The sequence below is a fragment of the Salmo trutta genome, chromosome 18 (genome assembly GCF_901001165.1).
Source record: "Salmo trutta chromosome 18, fSalTru1.1, whole genome shotgun sequence".
NCBI classification, from domain to species: Eukaryota; Metazoa; Chordata; class Actinopteri; order Salmoniformes; family Salmonidae; genus Salmo; species Salmo trutta.
This window is the reverse complement of record NC_042974.1, coordinates 23,179,055-23,195,757: the sequence shown is the minus strand read 5'-3', so window position 1 is coordinate 23,195,757 and position 16,703 is coordinate 23,179,055. Positions and strand designations below refer to the sequence as shown.

Below are 16,703 nucleotides of genomic sequence, written 5' to 3'. Positions count from 1 at the left end.
GAGCAAAAACAACCGACATGTACATGTTGGTGAGAGAATCACCTTTACCTATGTAGTGATTAGTCCAAACTTTTCAGACGATACAGACAGAAGTTGGCAGATCAAGGCAAAACTGATCCTAGATCAGAGCTCCTACTGTGAGACGCTTAATGATTATGAGTCCTGTGCATACATTTTATATGTAAGATTTTGTCACTATTGCATGCATTCTGTCGGGAGTGGGATGACTGAATAATTCATGATGTTTTCAGTGTGAGGGATGTCATAAATTAAGGAGATTAACTGGCAAGCTCTGCAGACTTTTGGGTTCGGGCCCCTGCATGTGTCCTGTCTCATGAAGGCTTTTCTGTATTAATCACTAAGCTGACAGTACAGCCGAATACTGTACAGTACTGTGTCTGTCTGTCTCTGAATGCAGGCTGAACTCTGGGGCATAGAAACATGTATCTGAAGCCAATAAAGTACCAGTCACTCCTCTTAACTGTACCTGAATGTACATCATGCCCTCTTTACTGTACTGTACATTAATGTATTACTCTACATTACCTATGATTTATGTTGTCCACTAAGTTCAAACTTCACAAATGCAGTGGTAACACGTTAATGAACAAACTCTCCCTCAAAATAAGACACCAACATAGACCTTTAGGGTTAACCACATGCAAGCTAACAGCTATAAACGTCTTTACGGGTTGAGAGGCCTGAGGGCTGAACACACAGTGAGGTACTACAGTCTCGTCTTGTTCCCATCATTCTCCCAACGATCTGACACTGTCCTGCGCTTCAATCCTTGACCTTTGCCCTCTGCCTCCTCCTCGGCTTCAGTCTCCACGTGCTACAGACACGAACCTCCCTCACCATGGAAATGGTAGCAAACAACCGTTAACACGGCAGATCTGAAGTATGCAGACCCCGGAGACCAAACTGCGTGTGAGCCTGCTTGTAGTCTGCTCTGCGTCACTCTCTCCTGCCGTAATGTTTGTGCCCCTCAGGCAAAGTAAGTACTCCACGGTCTCACATTTTTTCCCCCTTCTGTCTAAGGTGAGTTGGGTTCCATTCCAAGCGGCAGATTCAGCAGGTTTGGGGAGAACACTTGATCCCTGCCTCTGTGCACAGTATCCCAAAATAAATGTTCCCATAAAGCTCCACTTATTGCTGGGGGGCTTAATCCAGGCATCAAACCTGGTATTCCCTCCACTTTTTCCCTCGACAAGAAATCATATCTCCTTCTTACGCAACAACAATAATACTCATGTTTATTTTTAAGATAAGCCTAGCAGGACATTTACTCTTGCTCTCCTTTCTGGGAGGACGGAAAGCGGTCATGTTTTGCTCGATGTTGTGGGAGAGCAGTGAGGGGAAGACAAGAATACCTTTATCCTCCTGACCGCGCCTCTGCTTTCTCCTCGGCGGTCCAGAGAGCCGGGAAATGTCCCTCTATTTGCCTAGTGCGAATACCACTATGAGGGGCTCCATAAGTAACACTTCTATGTGAAAGACACTGCATACATTATTCCGGGCTCTGTCTGAGCGGGGGTGGAAAAATTTGCCTGGGTTTGAGTTATGCTTTCTTTGGCACTCCTGGCCCACGGGCCAAAGCTTATTCATCCTGAAACCTGACAGCTTCACCTTAGTCCAGGAAACAGAAACATGTGAGAGCTGGACTCCCATGATCTCAAATGTTCTGTTAGGGTATTTGAAGCCAGAGACAGTTTCTTGAGAAACACCTGAACGATTTATCAACTCTCGTGATGAACGAGAACATTTTTTGCGAAAACAAGCTCAGTAGTATATTTATAGTTTATCCACTTCAACTTAGGGTGGAATGTTTACGGTACCTTACTGATCCATGATCTTGGCTGCCCATGGCTAATACCTCCCTGTAGGGAGTGTGTAATATGTTTGAAAATATGGCTAGGAACTACTTTATTTGTTTGTGTTTCCTTGTAGAATTCCATGTAACAGGAAAGTGAATAAACATATTTTTTCCAGTTAAGGTCCTCCCTTTTCGTCAGGCGTCTTATTGTTACCACTTTGCCAACCCACGCCACCAAAGTCATAGAAAATAGAATTTAGTAATGAAGCATTTGCTGATTTTGTCAAGCGACTGACCGACACACCAACAGGGGGGAAATTACAGGGCACAAGGAAGTGCATAGTCTGCCAACGTCCGCGTCGCCTCTCTCTCCTTCTGGAGTGTCACTAATAAGGATAAACCAATTAGAACCCTGCCTTTTCCCCAGCACTAATGACTGTGAAAACATGGAAAATAACAAAGTTTGAGCCAAACCTTTGTAGTAATTGAATTTCAAAGGAAAACAGGCAGTGAATTCAAGATGGAGCCAGAGAAGCAAGTGAGAAACAAGTAGGGATGTTGTTATATTTTGTAATATGTCTGTGGGTGTATCACATGCTAAATGTTTCCATTTGGTGCGTGATAGAAGCCTGAAATACATAGGCGTTGAGGAGTAGCAGCTGTAGCAGTAGAGAATTGAACCCTGATGGATCCAGGTCAACAGGAACTGACCTTGGCCCTGGACCCTCCTGGTCATAAAACACAGTCCAACAAGGCTATTTTCCATCTTCTATACAAAGAAGTACAATCCCTTGCATTCTCTATTCTTATTGTATGATTTTTGGGTAGACCAGCACAGAGAGTTGGCAATTTGGGGATTGAGACAGGCAGTACAGGTTATCTGAGGCTCGTAGTTGAGATGAAAAATCTTACAATGTAGTGAATAAGATTTTATGATGAACGACAAAATGACAATTGAAAGCCCTCAGCAACATGGTCAAGGCCAGAAGCTGTACAAGGCTTCACAACAAGACAACAAACTTCAACAATCCCACAAACACACAAATAGAACATCTCACATAACATTTGAAAGCATCAGAATGGAAATAATAACAATATATAAAAGGAACATTTTATAACACATTACAGCCAAATTAAAGAAGTTTTCAGTATTTTGTGTTTGAGGACGTCAAAAGAACCTCTGATAATTATTTGTTTTATTTATTAATTAGGCAAGTCAGTTAAGAACTAATTCTTATTTACAATGATGGCCTACCCCAGCCAAACCCGGATGACGCTGGGCCAATTATGCTCCGTCTATGGGACTCCTAATAACGGCCAGATGTGATACAGCCTGGATTCAAACTAGGGACTGTAGTGCCACCTCTTGCCCTGAGATGCAGTGCCCTAGACTGCTGCACCACTCAGGAGCCCAGATGAAGGGGAGGAGATAGGTTAAAGAAGGATTTTAAGCCTTGAGACAATTGAAACATGGATTGTGTATGTGTGCCATTCAGAGGGTGAATGGGCAAGACAAAAGCTTTAAGTGCCTTTGAACGGGGTATGGTAGTAGATGCCAGGCGCACCAGTTTGAGTGTATCAAGAACCACAACGCTCTGGGTTTTTTATGCTCAAAAGTTTCCTGTGTGTATCAAGAAGACCCAAAGGACATCCAGCCAACTTGACACAAATGTGGGAAGCACTGGCATCAACATGGGCCAGCATCCCTATGGAACGCTTTTAACACCTTATAGAGTCCATGCCCCAATGAATTGAGGCTCTTCTGAGGGCAAAAGGAGGTGCAATTCAATATTAGGAAGGTGTTCTTAATGTTTTGTACATGCAGTGTGTTACACAACATACTACAGCCACAGCACCTTTTAAAACCAGCATTCACATGTATGGTTACACGACTGTCCTCTGAAGACTGTCATCAACTCAATGATGTACCATTATAAACACAGTCATTATCTCTTCCTCAGCAGCATGATTCCCATTACTAGTCAGTGCTCAGAAGTTGTGCTCCAAACTACAGAAGTGACATAAGCAAACTCTTTACAATTCATCCAATTTCCACTGGTCAGGGCATCTGCTAGCTACCACATTCATTTTTGTTCCTCCTCGAAATTTGTTCCTCCTCACATCTGGTTCAGCCAAGCACGAGACGCCTTTTATCACCTCTAGTTATTTCTCTACAAATATGAAAGCAAACCGAACTCAGAACTTGCATGTGAAATGAACTTTCTAAAACAAACACAATAATATGTGAATGGGATGTAGCTTGTGAAAAATGGGTATTATTGTGGCTGGCCTTATCTATGTTTTCTGAAGGGGTCCTATGCCGGTTAGAGAGTGGCTGCCTTACCCTTTCAGACTGTTGCCTCAACACTGCTACACCAACACCTCCTTTATTGTAGCTAGACAGAGGTGAGTGGCCATCCATCTCTTTGTACTGAACATAGTTTGCCTGTGGGTAGGCGGAGAGATTTTTACAATCCCAACGCCACTATACACTGATTGATGGGTGGGTTTAAAGCCCCTTCAACTCTAAACAGCTGATTTATGCTCGCTCCTAGATGCATGTGCTCCATTGCTGGAATGTAGGGAATTTTAAAGACCCCTCCTCTGCTTGTGCCGTCCGCACGCAAACAAAAGGAGCAGGCGCCTGGTTGAGCAGATCAAGGAGTGCTCTCCCACAAGTGCTCCCACCGCATGGCAGTTAAGGAGAATGTAAAGAATGCCAGAAGGCGAGAAAGAAAGCCATTCTGTCCTTCTTCTCTCTTTTCCACTGTCTCGGTCTGTTTCAGTTTCGCATCTCTCTCCTCACGCCTTCTTGCTTTTTACCTGTACTGAAGTGTACTGTACTGTGTAGGCCTATCGCCTTTACTCTCTATCTCAAACCTCTGTCTTTTCCTCTGAAAGTTCTCATACCACCAAGGATACAACTCTGCTAAATCACAAATTATTTCACTCTTTTGAAAAAACGTAGGGGGGAAAAGGACACATTTTATTTAGTAACTCTATATAACAAAAACACAAGTACTGTATAGTATGCATAGGATCTTTGTAGTTTTGTTAATAAAATGGTCATGTGACAAACAAAATAGTGCTTTGATAAACACATTAAAAGTCACCAAGATGCATTATATTTAGATATTGAGAAACAGAGCTTTAGATTGTGTATCAAAGCATTAACTACTTTTTTTTTTATCTACAGCTAAAGCCGGGATAAGAACACAAAAAAACACTAAAATAGATCGCAAAATAGGCTGGGGTTTAGTTGTAATTCAACAGCGCATGCATCTCTCCTGCCTGTAGCACAACGCACAAACAGAAAAAGCAGTGAAACCCTAAGGAAGCTAAGACAGAAACGTATTTCAGAAAATAAAGACATAAGCAGCGCTGCATACTGAAGTTCATTTCCATCACAATAATATCCACATGCCATGGACAATATTTTGACAGGTTGGTGAGTCTTTTCTCATAGTTCTCTCTTAAGTTCTATATTTCCCTTTCAACTCACTAGCCTTAGCATTGCTCAAGGTCTCTTTACCTTGGGGTCACCCATGATGTTGAGTACATCATCAAGAATGGATGGGCCCAAATCGAGTTCCAGTGACAAAAGGGAACCAGTGATGTAGGAGATGGAATCCTGTGACACCCTCTTGTCATTGCAGAACTCAAAGTCAATGTCGCAAATGCGCCCCTCATCCACCCCGCTGTCCCTGTCCACCCAGTCTCCATTGCAGTCAGAGATTGCAGTCAGATTACCCTCTGCTTTCTCATAGCAGAGGGTAATGTCATTGTTAAAGCTTCCAAAGCCATTGCAGTTGCCGTTGCCGTTGAAGCCTTTGTTAACATTGAAGATGCCATTGCTGTTCCCATTGAAGCCACCATTACCATTGCAGGTGCCATTGCTGTTGCCATTAATGTAATAGGTTGGTGTAGGCTTTTCATAACCGTTTTCAATATTATAATTTTCATAATTGCTTTTGAAGACCTTCTTTGTCTTTGGGTTCTCTGGTTTCTCTATCAGATCCAGCAGGACGTCTGGTTTGGATATGACCTCTGTAGGAGGTTTGGTGTGGTTGCTGCTTAAGACCTCAATGGAACACAACATGGTTTCCATCTCCAGGATCTCCAGTTTATCAGTCCCATCTGGGCCCCCTAGGGGAGGGGTAGGAACCCGCCCTACCATGCCATCCAGTGGTTCCTTAACGGGCATTGAGAACATATTGGTGGAGAGGAGGGGCAAGGTGAGGGCCTGGCACCCCCCGATAGAAGGGAGCGAGATGGCGTTCTTCAGAACCGGAGAGGGCTTCTCGGTGAACTGGGCATCAGATGCGCTGTTGGCCCGCAGGAACTCGTTATGGACGCCGTATTGCGGACGGAACACCTCACCTTTCCCAGGCAGGAGCTCAAACTTCCCCTGGAGGAAGGACATGTCCCCGAAGGCATCCCTCTCGCCGCCCTTTCCGATGTGAATGGTGTGGCGGAAGTCCCCCAGTGGTGGACTGATCATGTCTGGGGACAGGATGTCCCTCAGACGACACTTCTTGCCTTTCTTGCTGTTGGTGGACTTCAGGTAGATGGGTGCTTTGGCAGGCATGGTGGTCACTGTCGAATAGAGCTCAGAGATAGTGGACAAAGGGAGGAGAACACTCCTAGAACGTTAGCTTTGGTGAAGAACTTCACACTGAACACAAGGTCTCCCTGCGGAGATGGTGGAATTACATTCTCAATGAAACGGCTGTGTTGTCTTTGCCTGCTCCGAAGATAGGTTCGATCTTTGTGTCATTAATCAGGAAATCCAAGTTGAGCAGGAGTCCAAGTTCTCACCAGTGTTGTCTATGAGGTTGCAGAGTGGTCAACAGGCCACTTTTCTGAAGATAGAAAGAGAACAAAAGGAGATCAGATATTTTATACAGTTTTCCCCAAAAAACACAGTTTATTAGTCTACTAGTAAAATATGGGGTATGTTTTATGCCAAGATGCGTGAGTCAATGTTACATTTTACATTCAAATTCAATATTCACAATACAAACTGAGTCGCATTGTTGACACATTTATACATTTCTCCATCTTCTTACTAGAATCCTTACTGATCTGTCAATAATAATCTACACTTCATGTCAATCCCTATTCTGATTACAATATAAAGTTACCATCACAAGACCCAAAAGAAATTGTGGACAAGCACAGAACGTTTTCATCCCCAGTTCCCCAGTTCCCCTCAACCCCCTGCATCTGATTCGAGGGTTAGACCTGCTGAACTGAAGCCCGGGCTCAGGCCCCTCTACTCAGATCCTCACAAGGCCCCCCAAGGCTCCCTCCTTCTACCCTTCTGCACGTGCTAATATGGAACAGCTGGACTGCAGATTGGTTAAAGTGATGTGAAGGGGCTTTAGTAGGATCAGGGCAGGGCAGGCGATGGAGGAGAGAGCTACTGCCCAGACACGCACCAAGATAGAAAGGGGGGGGGGGGTGTTGAAGTGATGCTCAGAAAGAGGGAAAGTAGGGGTTAGGAGAGCAAATTGTCAGAGAGATTGAGGTGTTTTGTTTTTACTTTGATACGCTGGATGTTCTGCTTCAATTGTAATATTAACCAAAATACCAGGCATTCCACCGGGCACAGACGTAAGTCAGTTCAACGTCTAGTTTTGATTTACATTTGGTTGAGTTAACTAACGTGAAATTAACATTAAATCATCAACATATATATACACTGCCGTTCAAAAGTTTGGGGTCACTTAGAAATTTGGTTGTTTTTGAAAGAAAAGCACAGTTTTTGTCCATTAAAATAACATCAAATTGATCAGAAATACAGTGTAGACATTGTTAATGTTGTAAATGACTATGTAGCTGGAAACGGCAAATTTTTTATGGAATATCTACATAGGCGTACAGAGGCCCATTATCAGCAACCATCACTCCTGTGTTCCAATGGCACGTTGTGTTAGCTTATCCAAGTTTATCATTTTAAAAGGCTAATTGATCATTTGAAAACCCTTTTGCAATTATGTTAGCACAGCTGAAAACTGTTGTTCTCATTAAAGAAGCAATAAAACTAGCCTTCCTTAGACTAGTTGAGTATCTGGAGCATCAGCATTTGTGGGTTCGATTACAGGCTCAAAATGACCAGAAACAAAGAACTTTGTTCTGAAACTCGTCAGTCTATTCTTGTTCTGAGAAGTGAAGGCTATTCCATGCAAACTGTCTCTAACCATAATAGAAAGAGGAGTGGGAGGCCCCAGTGCACAACTGAGCAAGAGGACAAGTACATTAGAGTGTCTGGTTTGAGAAACAGATGCCTCACAAATCCTCAACTGGCAGCTTCATTAAATAGTACCCACAAAACACCAGTCTCAACGTCAACGGTGAAGAGGCGACTCCGGGATGCTGGCCTTCTAAAACCACCACCGACCCAATGGGCCAACAACCAACAAAAATAACAAGATAGAAAAAAAGACAAAAACAAAGGAAAGCAACAACAGAAAACAACGATGCAAAAACAAAAGACATCAAGGACAACAAAAATCAAAACAGCAAGGCTTACTGTATGCATATGTGTGGCTGTCTGGCACTATTTACATGTGTGTATGTGTCTGCGTGTGCGTTTGAATGTGAGTGTGTGTATGCATGTGTCGTGGACACAATGTTGATTCAGCCAGCTTGTGCCTGGTGTGATAAGCCTCCAAAGTGTCAGGATAATCATCATTGTCAAGAGGTGTTACTGTAGATTGTTTTTCAATTGTTTGCTTAGAAGTTGAATGTGTTGCAATGTTCGCACATGATTTTGCTCTACTTGCAGTAACACATGTTGAGGAGGAATTGATCAAGGGGAAAACTTTGTGGGACTTGACAGAATCTAGCATGCACAAAGAAAGTGAAAAATACACTGAGGAGGAGGAGGAGGAGGAGGAGGAGGAGGAGGAGGGGAAGCGGCTAAGATGAAGGGGGTAGGGAGAAGAGGGAGCAATACAGAGTAGGGAGTAGATAGAGTGAGAGTGCTTGCCCATTTATAGACATATTTACTTGTGAGAGGTTTGTCGGCAGTGACCTTCACTGACAGAGTGCACCGCTGCACAAAAGTGCCTGGGCGGCCAAGTCCACCCAAAAAAATGTTTGACTGAGAAAGCATCCACATTCCAGCTGCGTGCAGCCTACCCCAATGGGACACACTGCGTCCAACAGAAAGGCACAATCCTTATCAGAGGCTCACCAAGTAAGCTAGCTCCATTTATCCATTGTACATGTTTAGTGGGGACAGCCATGGACACCTGGCATGGTGTTTGAGTCTGGATTGCAGACCAGATGCCAGTATAACATTGAAGACAACAGATACAACAGTCTCTTTCAGCAGCAGTCACTTGGTGCACGAGACTAGATAAATGAGGATCCCACCATTGCTCATCTAAGCGATAACGTCAATGTTTTTGTTGTACCAAATACAGTTTTACTTCCCGTTACGTCTAATACAACAATGGCCATGCATTACTTACTCAAACAACACAAACTGAACATACAGTATGGTAGGCTATGTGAAGTGGTTCAGAGAATGTTCTCACTGGGGAGGAGGTGGGCATTGCAACACAAATAAACTTGCCACTTGACAAGCACTGTGGCTCTATATTTAGACATGACAAGCAGTGTGGAAGGATGCAGAATATCTGTGAGTGGGTCTGTACGGCAGCACTGCTCTCTTAAGAGCAGTGTTGGAGTGAGTGTTGGAGTGAGTGCCAGTGTTTGCTTGACTAGGCTCAGGAGAGATAGCAAGCAGATTTGAAAAAGCTCCATGTGCGAGAAGGAGAGTGTGTTTTGTTTACTGTGCGTCTGACTGGGAGCGAGTGAGCAAGAATGACGGAGAAAGATGAATAGCAGACTGTCAGAAAAACACTCCTGCAGCGTTTCTTTGAAGGAACAGAAAAGAAAAAACAAAGATCCCTTGCCTCGCATAGCATCTGACTACCTTTCCCTCCCTCCTTTTCTCTCCATCTCTCCATACTGCTCTTTTCCATTTGACCTTGAAAGCTCACTGCAGCTGGGAATTGGGTTCCAATAGGAAGTCAGAGAAAAGCACAGGCAAACCTCCAAATCCTAAACCCTTCCTCTCATGGGTTCGGTCCAATGTATGTGCTCTGTGCTGTGATTGCAGCTACAGCCACGTTATCTGCCTTAAATTAGAGTCCCACACTGCAGAATAAGGTCACTGGCTAAGGCAACTACAGTCTGCCATACTTATTGATCATTGGACTGCCCAAAGCCAGACCACCTGCTGGGTCTGTACAGATGGAATACAGATCTGCTTTTCTCAAGTGTCATGGGAAATGCATTGCTGATGTTTTATGATGGATGATCATGTTGTTTTGAAATCAGTAGTATAACTCTGTAGAAATCCTCCGCAAAGCCACATTTCTCATTGCTGGCCAAGAGGGAATTTGTCTTGGCAGTATATTTCTTCAGAGTTAGACTATTGATAGTATAGATAGAGAGACACCCGATAGCATAGAGAGACATCCGTTATGCATCTAAATCAAGGTTGCCAGCTGTGGCCCATGAGGTGTCAGCTGGTATAGGGAAAGCGGAGGACCTTCAAACTGATCATCCTCGCGGTGGAGTGGAGTTTGGCTGCATTTGGCAGTCATTATTGGAATGTCAGAGGTCACTAGTAAATTAAAAAGGAAGTGGTATTCAGCTCAGTCAGTTAACTCTGTTTTCCCAAGAGGACAACCAATAGCGGACTCAAGCTGTATAAAAGCAAAAATATCTGATATAAATATTTAAACTGAACTTTCACTGGTTGTGAAATTGTCCTAAATTACATCTCTGGTACAAACAAACTTAAGGACATGACTTCACAGGAGGGAAATAAATCTGTAATGCTATCCTAAATGTGCCAAACTTCTGCAATTCCATTTGTCAATCAAGCTTTTCAATCAAGCAAATGAGAACACATTCTCTTGCTTAACTCACAGTTTTCCCGTGCTTAGCCACAGTAGGCTGATATCCAACGGCAGTTAAAGAGGAAATCAGATTACAATGCCCATGAGCAACCCCTTGGCCTGCTGACCCCATGAATAAATCTTTGTCTCTGGCGGGTGTTAGAAGTTGAGCAGGTGCATACTGGTCTAACTCCTACCCAAGGGCCAAATTCACACTCTACTTTTGGAACAGGGCCCAAAAGGAGCAATGAGTGCGGCACGTGTACGTTGCCAGCCTCGGGCCCGCCGCGACGCCACTGCAGAATGCGATCATGGGTTTTCATTTACAACTCCGGGGAAGGAGGGGGGAGGCATCTGCTGGCGACTTCCTCACAAGTGGTCGCTGAGCACCGGTCCAATCATCGAGAGTGGCAAATAAAGCTTTGGTGTCATTGGGTCAGCTGTCTGTATCTGTGTAGGCAGGATGGGGAGCTGGAGCAGCTCCAGCCTATTAGAACTGGTTTGGGTTCATTACAGGCATGATGGGGAATGCAATGTAAGGCTCAGTTTAGAGGTCTTAGCTATTGTAAGCAGAGAAGGTTGTAGTAGACTAGGGAAGCGCTGAGGGTTCTGGGTAATGGACAGATGATTTTGGGGGTGAGGGCCGTGGGGTCCTGTTATGGACCACATCTCTCGCCTCCTCACGACAGTCTGTTTCGGAGATGTAGACCGCCAATGAAGTCATGTGACTATCTGGGTCATCTTATTATTAGAGCTTGTGTAAACATGCTGTAGTCTAGACCAGGCCTGGGCAATTCCAATCCTCGGGGGCCTGATTGGTGTCACACTTTTCCCCCCATCCCTAGCAAACATACCTGATTTAAACTAATTGCATTTTTAACTGAAGATCATGATTAGGTGATTATTGGAGTCAGGTGTGTTAGCTGGGGCTGGGGCAAAAGTGTGACACCAATCAGACTCCCGAGGACTGGAGTTGCCCAGGCCTGGTCTAGACAAGTGCCTATCATGACACTTTGCAGTTTGGTCTCACTCTACACAGAAATGCATCACATGGGTGGCGGAGCTAGAGAGGCCTACAGTTAAGCATTGAGGCTGCTCACACTTCGACTCACATTTTTACCTATTTAAGCCATTGCCCTTCTTAAAAAAAAAAATTAAACCATCACCATCCATCCTTCAAGCAAATGATTGTCTAATACTAGCATTACTGGGATTACAGGGTTACAGGAATGTTGCTTTTTCTTCTTCACTGAACATGCAGTTTTGAAAAAATGAGTTATACATTTTGATGTACAGTATGTATGTTGGACTGTTTTTTAAATTCTAACCTTTAACCTCTTAAATTCTGACATGACCATGAATAGACAAACAACCATCTCATTTGGGCCGCGATTAAAAAAAGAACCAGGGCATACAACAGCAGATGGTAATGGTATCCCTTAGAAGACACTCAGAGAGAATTGGTTTGAACTGTTTTGTTACATATAGAAACCTCAATTATAGGCAGTTGTTCCTCTTGGGGCCTGGTGTGGCTGGGAGTGTAGTAGAATGCAGAGTAGTGTTTGTTCTGTCTGATTCTCCCCTCCTCTTTGCCTCTCCACACCAGCCCTCAGCGATTACGCCGTGCCACCCGCTAGCATGGGTTCTGCTCTCTGCTCAGTTGTACTTGGCAGGGCCTGGCAGGAAACCATATCAAAGCAGAAAAGGCATGAAGGGAATGTCAACACAACCACTCACTGGCAATGTGATGAGTGGAGTCTTTTTTGGGCTAGATATTCTGAAATCCCTCCAAAAACCCAGCGGAAACCTCTCCAAATCTGTTCACTCGTGAGATTAACGCAAAGCAAAGCTCGACATATCAGTAGAACATGTCAGAAATGTGTTGCCTGGCTTAAAATGTCCCCTCCAGGAACAAAAGAGATGGTGTCAGGTTGCCCTTAACTGTTCACCCCTTGTTGTGTAGTGCAATAACATTTTCTGGACATAACTTACCCCTGCACTCTTTATATCCGTAACTGAACACCAATCATCACAGTTCAAACATATAATAGAACCTGACCGCTAACCCATCAACTACAAACTCAATGACCCGTATTCATTTACATTTTAGTCATTTAGCAGATGCTCTTATCCAGACAGACTTACAGGAGCAATTAGGGTTAAGTGCCTTACTCAATGGCACATCGACAGATTTTTAGACCTAGTGGTCTCGGGGATTCAAACCAGCAATCTTTCGGTTACTGGCCCAACGCTATTAACTGCTAAACTGAGGCAAGACATCCAACAGTGAAGGTGAACCAAGTTAACAGCAACATTGTCCCTTTGAATACTTAGTCCCATTGAAGGTTTTACCAGAATGTACCAAATCACTGTACATGATACAATGTCAGAGATATCCTACACATTACAAACTAAAAAGTCTAAAACCCACTTTTCCCTCACCTTTTGTAATTCCTGGGATGAGCTCCTGGTTCGTGCCAGAAGGAGGTGTCCACTGTCCTCCTGAAGGTCTTCAGTCCTAGTGCTGACTGCAGAAGAGGTGTATGTGTAGCGTGTGGTTCCCGGACTCACTGGTGCTGGCTGAAGCTCGAGCTAGCTATTCCTCTCTGGAACTGTAGTCTCCTCCTACCCTATGACTGCCGTCTGCAGCACCTGCGCCTGTCTGTCTATCTGTCTGTCTGCTTTCCTAGCCACAGCTCGAGACGTTTTTAGTGCAGGCTGCAGTGGGATGGGACGAGAGGGATCCTCTCCTTCTGCTCCCTGGTGTGTCGAGCCCCCGCCCTCTCTCTTTCTCCTGTCGCTGGACAGCTGTTTGCTGGGGTGGAGAGAGGTCAGGCTGGGGGGCAGGCTGGACAGCTAGGTTACTGTGTGGAGGATCAGTATGCTGCCTCTGCTGCTGCTGGCTGCTGCGCTGGAAGTCTGTCCTTTTGTTTAAACTGTCTGCTCCCTGTCCCTCTCTCTTAAACTACAATATCTTGCTCTGTGTTCTCTCTCTCTCTCTTTCTCTCTTCTTTCTCCTCCTCTCCACTCTCGCTGCCTTGATCTGATAAAAGCTGCTCTGTAAATCTAGTGGGCATACAGCAGACACATGGCTTGCTGTATTCAGGGGGTTGGTCTCTCTCTCTCTCTCTTACACTAACTATCCCTGTCTATTTTATTAGTACACACATTAAGACACTCATTCTCCCACTATTTCTCTTAACTATATTCATGCCGGTATATTCATTCACATTCTCGCTGCTTCATACTGCATAGTTTTTATTACATTTTTTATCTTATCTGCATTGTTGGAAATGGACCCTCTCGTAAGTAAGCATTTCACTGTTAGTCTACGCCTGTTGTCTACGAAGCATGTGACAAATAAAATTTGATTTGATTTTGTACAGTATCTCTTTATGTTCCTCCACACATTTCTCTATTTCCTATAGAGTTGAGTGGGCTAATTCCTGAAGGACACTGCAGCACTGCAGTGCTCCAGAGGAAAGCTATTAATTGGCTAATAGTCAACACATGACATACTGCTATTACAGTTTTTTTTCAATCGCTTTGGGGCAATTTTCACAAGTATGTGGTACATTTTCATAACTCTATGCACAGAAATGTAAACAGATCATCAAAATGACTCATGTTTCGAAACTCTAATAGCATTTTCTATTGACTGAGTACAACAAACAAATTCACAAAGTCACTTGTTCACTGCACCAAATCACTCTTTCATTTTGGATACATATTCAATCGAAGTATCTGCTTTTCAAAATGCAACATTTACTTTACTTTTGATATGATTTTCTTGTCATTTGTTAACAATACAATTAATCATCTGGGCCGATAAACCGGGGGGAGTGTTTGCGGGATTCCACCCAGAGGAGCAGATCCCGGGTGGAAAGCCATATTTTCTGCCCGAGACGATACGGGGAGCCGGGGTCCAATGGCGATCCGCTTGTCGTCGATACCTGTAGGTGGTCTTGAGGAGGGCCGGCCGGGCTCATAAATCGACGTGTCTGGCGGAACTCAGAGGACAGGCTGGCCGACGACCCAATGAGGGAGCAGAATACCATCCAGAACCAGGACGAGAACTGAGGTCCCCGATCGGAGACCACGTCCATGAGCAGTCCATGGATCCGGAAGACGTGCTGCACCATGAGCTGGGCCGTCTCCTTGGCCGAGGGTAGTTTGGGGAGAGGAATGAAGTGAGCGACCTTGGAAAACCGGTCGACCAAAGTCAGGATTGCAGTGTTGTCCTTAGACGGGGGGAGACCAGTGACGAAATCCAGGGATATGTGGGACCAGGGACGGTGATGGACAGGCAGTGGTTGCAGAAGATCAGCCGGAGCTTGTCGAGGAGTCTTATTCTGAGCACATACCGTGCAGGAGGAGACAAACGTGGTGACATCCGGAACAATCGTAGGCCACCAAAAGCGTTGTCGCACGAAGGCCAGGGTTCGACGGGAGCCCGGGTGGCAGGCAAGCCTGGAGGAATGGGCCCACTCCAGCCAGTGCCTCCATTCCTCCAATGCCATATTCACCGCGAGAAGCTCACGATTCCCCACGTCATAGTTCCTTTCCATGGCGTTGAGGTGGTGGGAGAAGAAGGCGCAGGGATGTAGCTTGAGGTCCAGGGCAGAACGCTGGGACAGGACCGCCCCCACTCCAACATCAGAAGCATCTGCCTCCACCACGCACTGACTGGAAGGGTCTGGATGAACCAAGATGGGAGCTGTGGTGAAGCGATGTTTGAGTTCCCGGAACGCCCGGTCAGCAGCTGGAGACCACGTGAATGGAAACTTGGGCGAGGTGAGTGAGGACAGAGGGGAAGCCAGGGTGCTGTAACCCCGGATAAAGCGGTGATAGAAGTTGGCAAACCCCAGGAAGTGTTGCAGCTGCACCAAGGAAGTAGGCTGGGGCAAATCCACCACCGCTTTCACCTTCCCAGGATCCATTTGCACACTCCCTGCGGTGATGATGAAACCCAGAAAAGGGATGGTGGAACGATGGAACTCATTCTACTCTGCTTTTACAAACAGCTGGTTCTCCAGGAGGCATTGGAGAACTAGTTAGACGTGGAGCACATGTTCTTGGGTGGAACTGGAGAAGATGAGGATGTGATCGAGGTAGACAAAGACAAACCGGTTAAACATGTTGTGGAGAACATCATTGACCAGAGCTTAAAACACAGCAGGGGCGTTGGTAAGGCCAAATGGCATGACCAGATACTCATAGTGACCGCTGTCCTTGTTGAAGGTGGTCTTCCACTCATCCCCTTCCCGTACCCGTGCCAGGTGGTAGGCGTTTCATAGATCCAGCTTGGAAAACACGATGGCCCCCTGGAGCGGCTCAAAGGTGGAGGAGATGAGTGGTAGCGGGTAGTGGGTCTTCATCATTATGTTGTGAGACCCCGGTAGTCGATGCATGGGCGGAGGAGAAGAAGAGTGACGGATGAATCCTGCTGCAAGGGAGACCCCAATGTAGGTTTCCATCGCCTTGGTCTCTGGTGCCGACAGAGAGTACAGTCGTCCTCGGGGCAGAATCGTGCTAGGGAGAAGGTCAATTCCACAGCAACAAGGTCGGTGCAGTGGGAGCGAAGTTGCACGGGCCTTGTTGAACACCTCCCGGAGGTCCTGGTACTCCGCGGGAGTACTCGCTCCTACCGGTGAGCCAGGTTTTTTTAAAGGACAAGAGGAAACGAATTGACCAAGAGTCCCACAATACAGATTACTCTTCGTGTCAATCCTGTATTGCCGTTCTGCTGGCAACAGCCCAGCTCTGCCTAGTGGCATTGGCTCAGGATGTGTTGATTCAGCCGTCTTTGGCAGCCCTCGGGGCATGTCTGGAAGCCTCGGGTTCTCTCAGCAACGAGACCGTCGGGAGCTTCCGGGATGCCTCGGAAGCAAGGTGGGATCCCTGGGCGTGCGTGAGAAATCAAATTTCCTCTCCTGTAATCGTCCATCGATACAGATGGTCAAAGC

General features: G+C 45.5%; 1 protein-coding gene across 2 annotated transcripts; it reads right to left on the bottom strand.

Annotated features, from left to right (window-relative positions):
- Window positions 1–2,730: 2,730 nt before the first annotated feature.
- Window positions 2,731–13,677, bottom strand: LOC115153036 (cdc42 effector protein 3). Of its 2 annotated transcripts, XM_029698052.1 has the most exons (3): window positions 13,180–13,677; window positions 12,230–12,413; window positions 2,731–6,678 (listed from the first exon to the last, which is right to left on the bottom strand). In XM_029698052.1, exon 3 carries the CDS (start codon window positions 6,402–6,404, stop codon window positions 5,334–5,336), a length of 1,071 nt encoding a protein of 356 aa, XP_029553912.1. In that variant the 5' UTR covers window positions 6,405–6,678; window positions 12,230–12,413; window positions 13,180–13,677; the 3' UTR covers window positions 2,731–5,333. The 2 variants fall into 2 exon arrangements, with proteins under 2 accessions (XP_029553912.1, XP_029553911.1); XM_029698051.1 differs by lacking the exon at window positions 12,230–12,413 and having other exon boundaries at window positions 13,180–13,676.
- Between the last annotated feature and the right edge of the window lie 3,026 nt (window positions 13,678–16,703).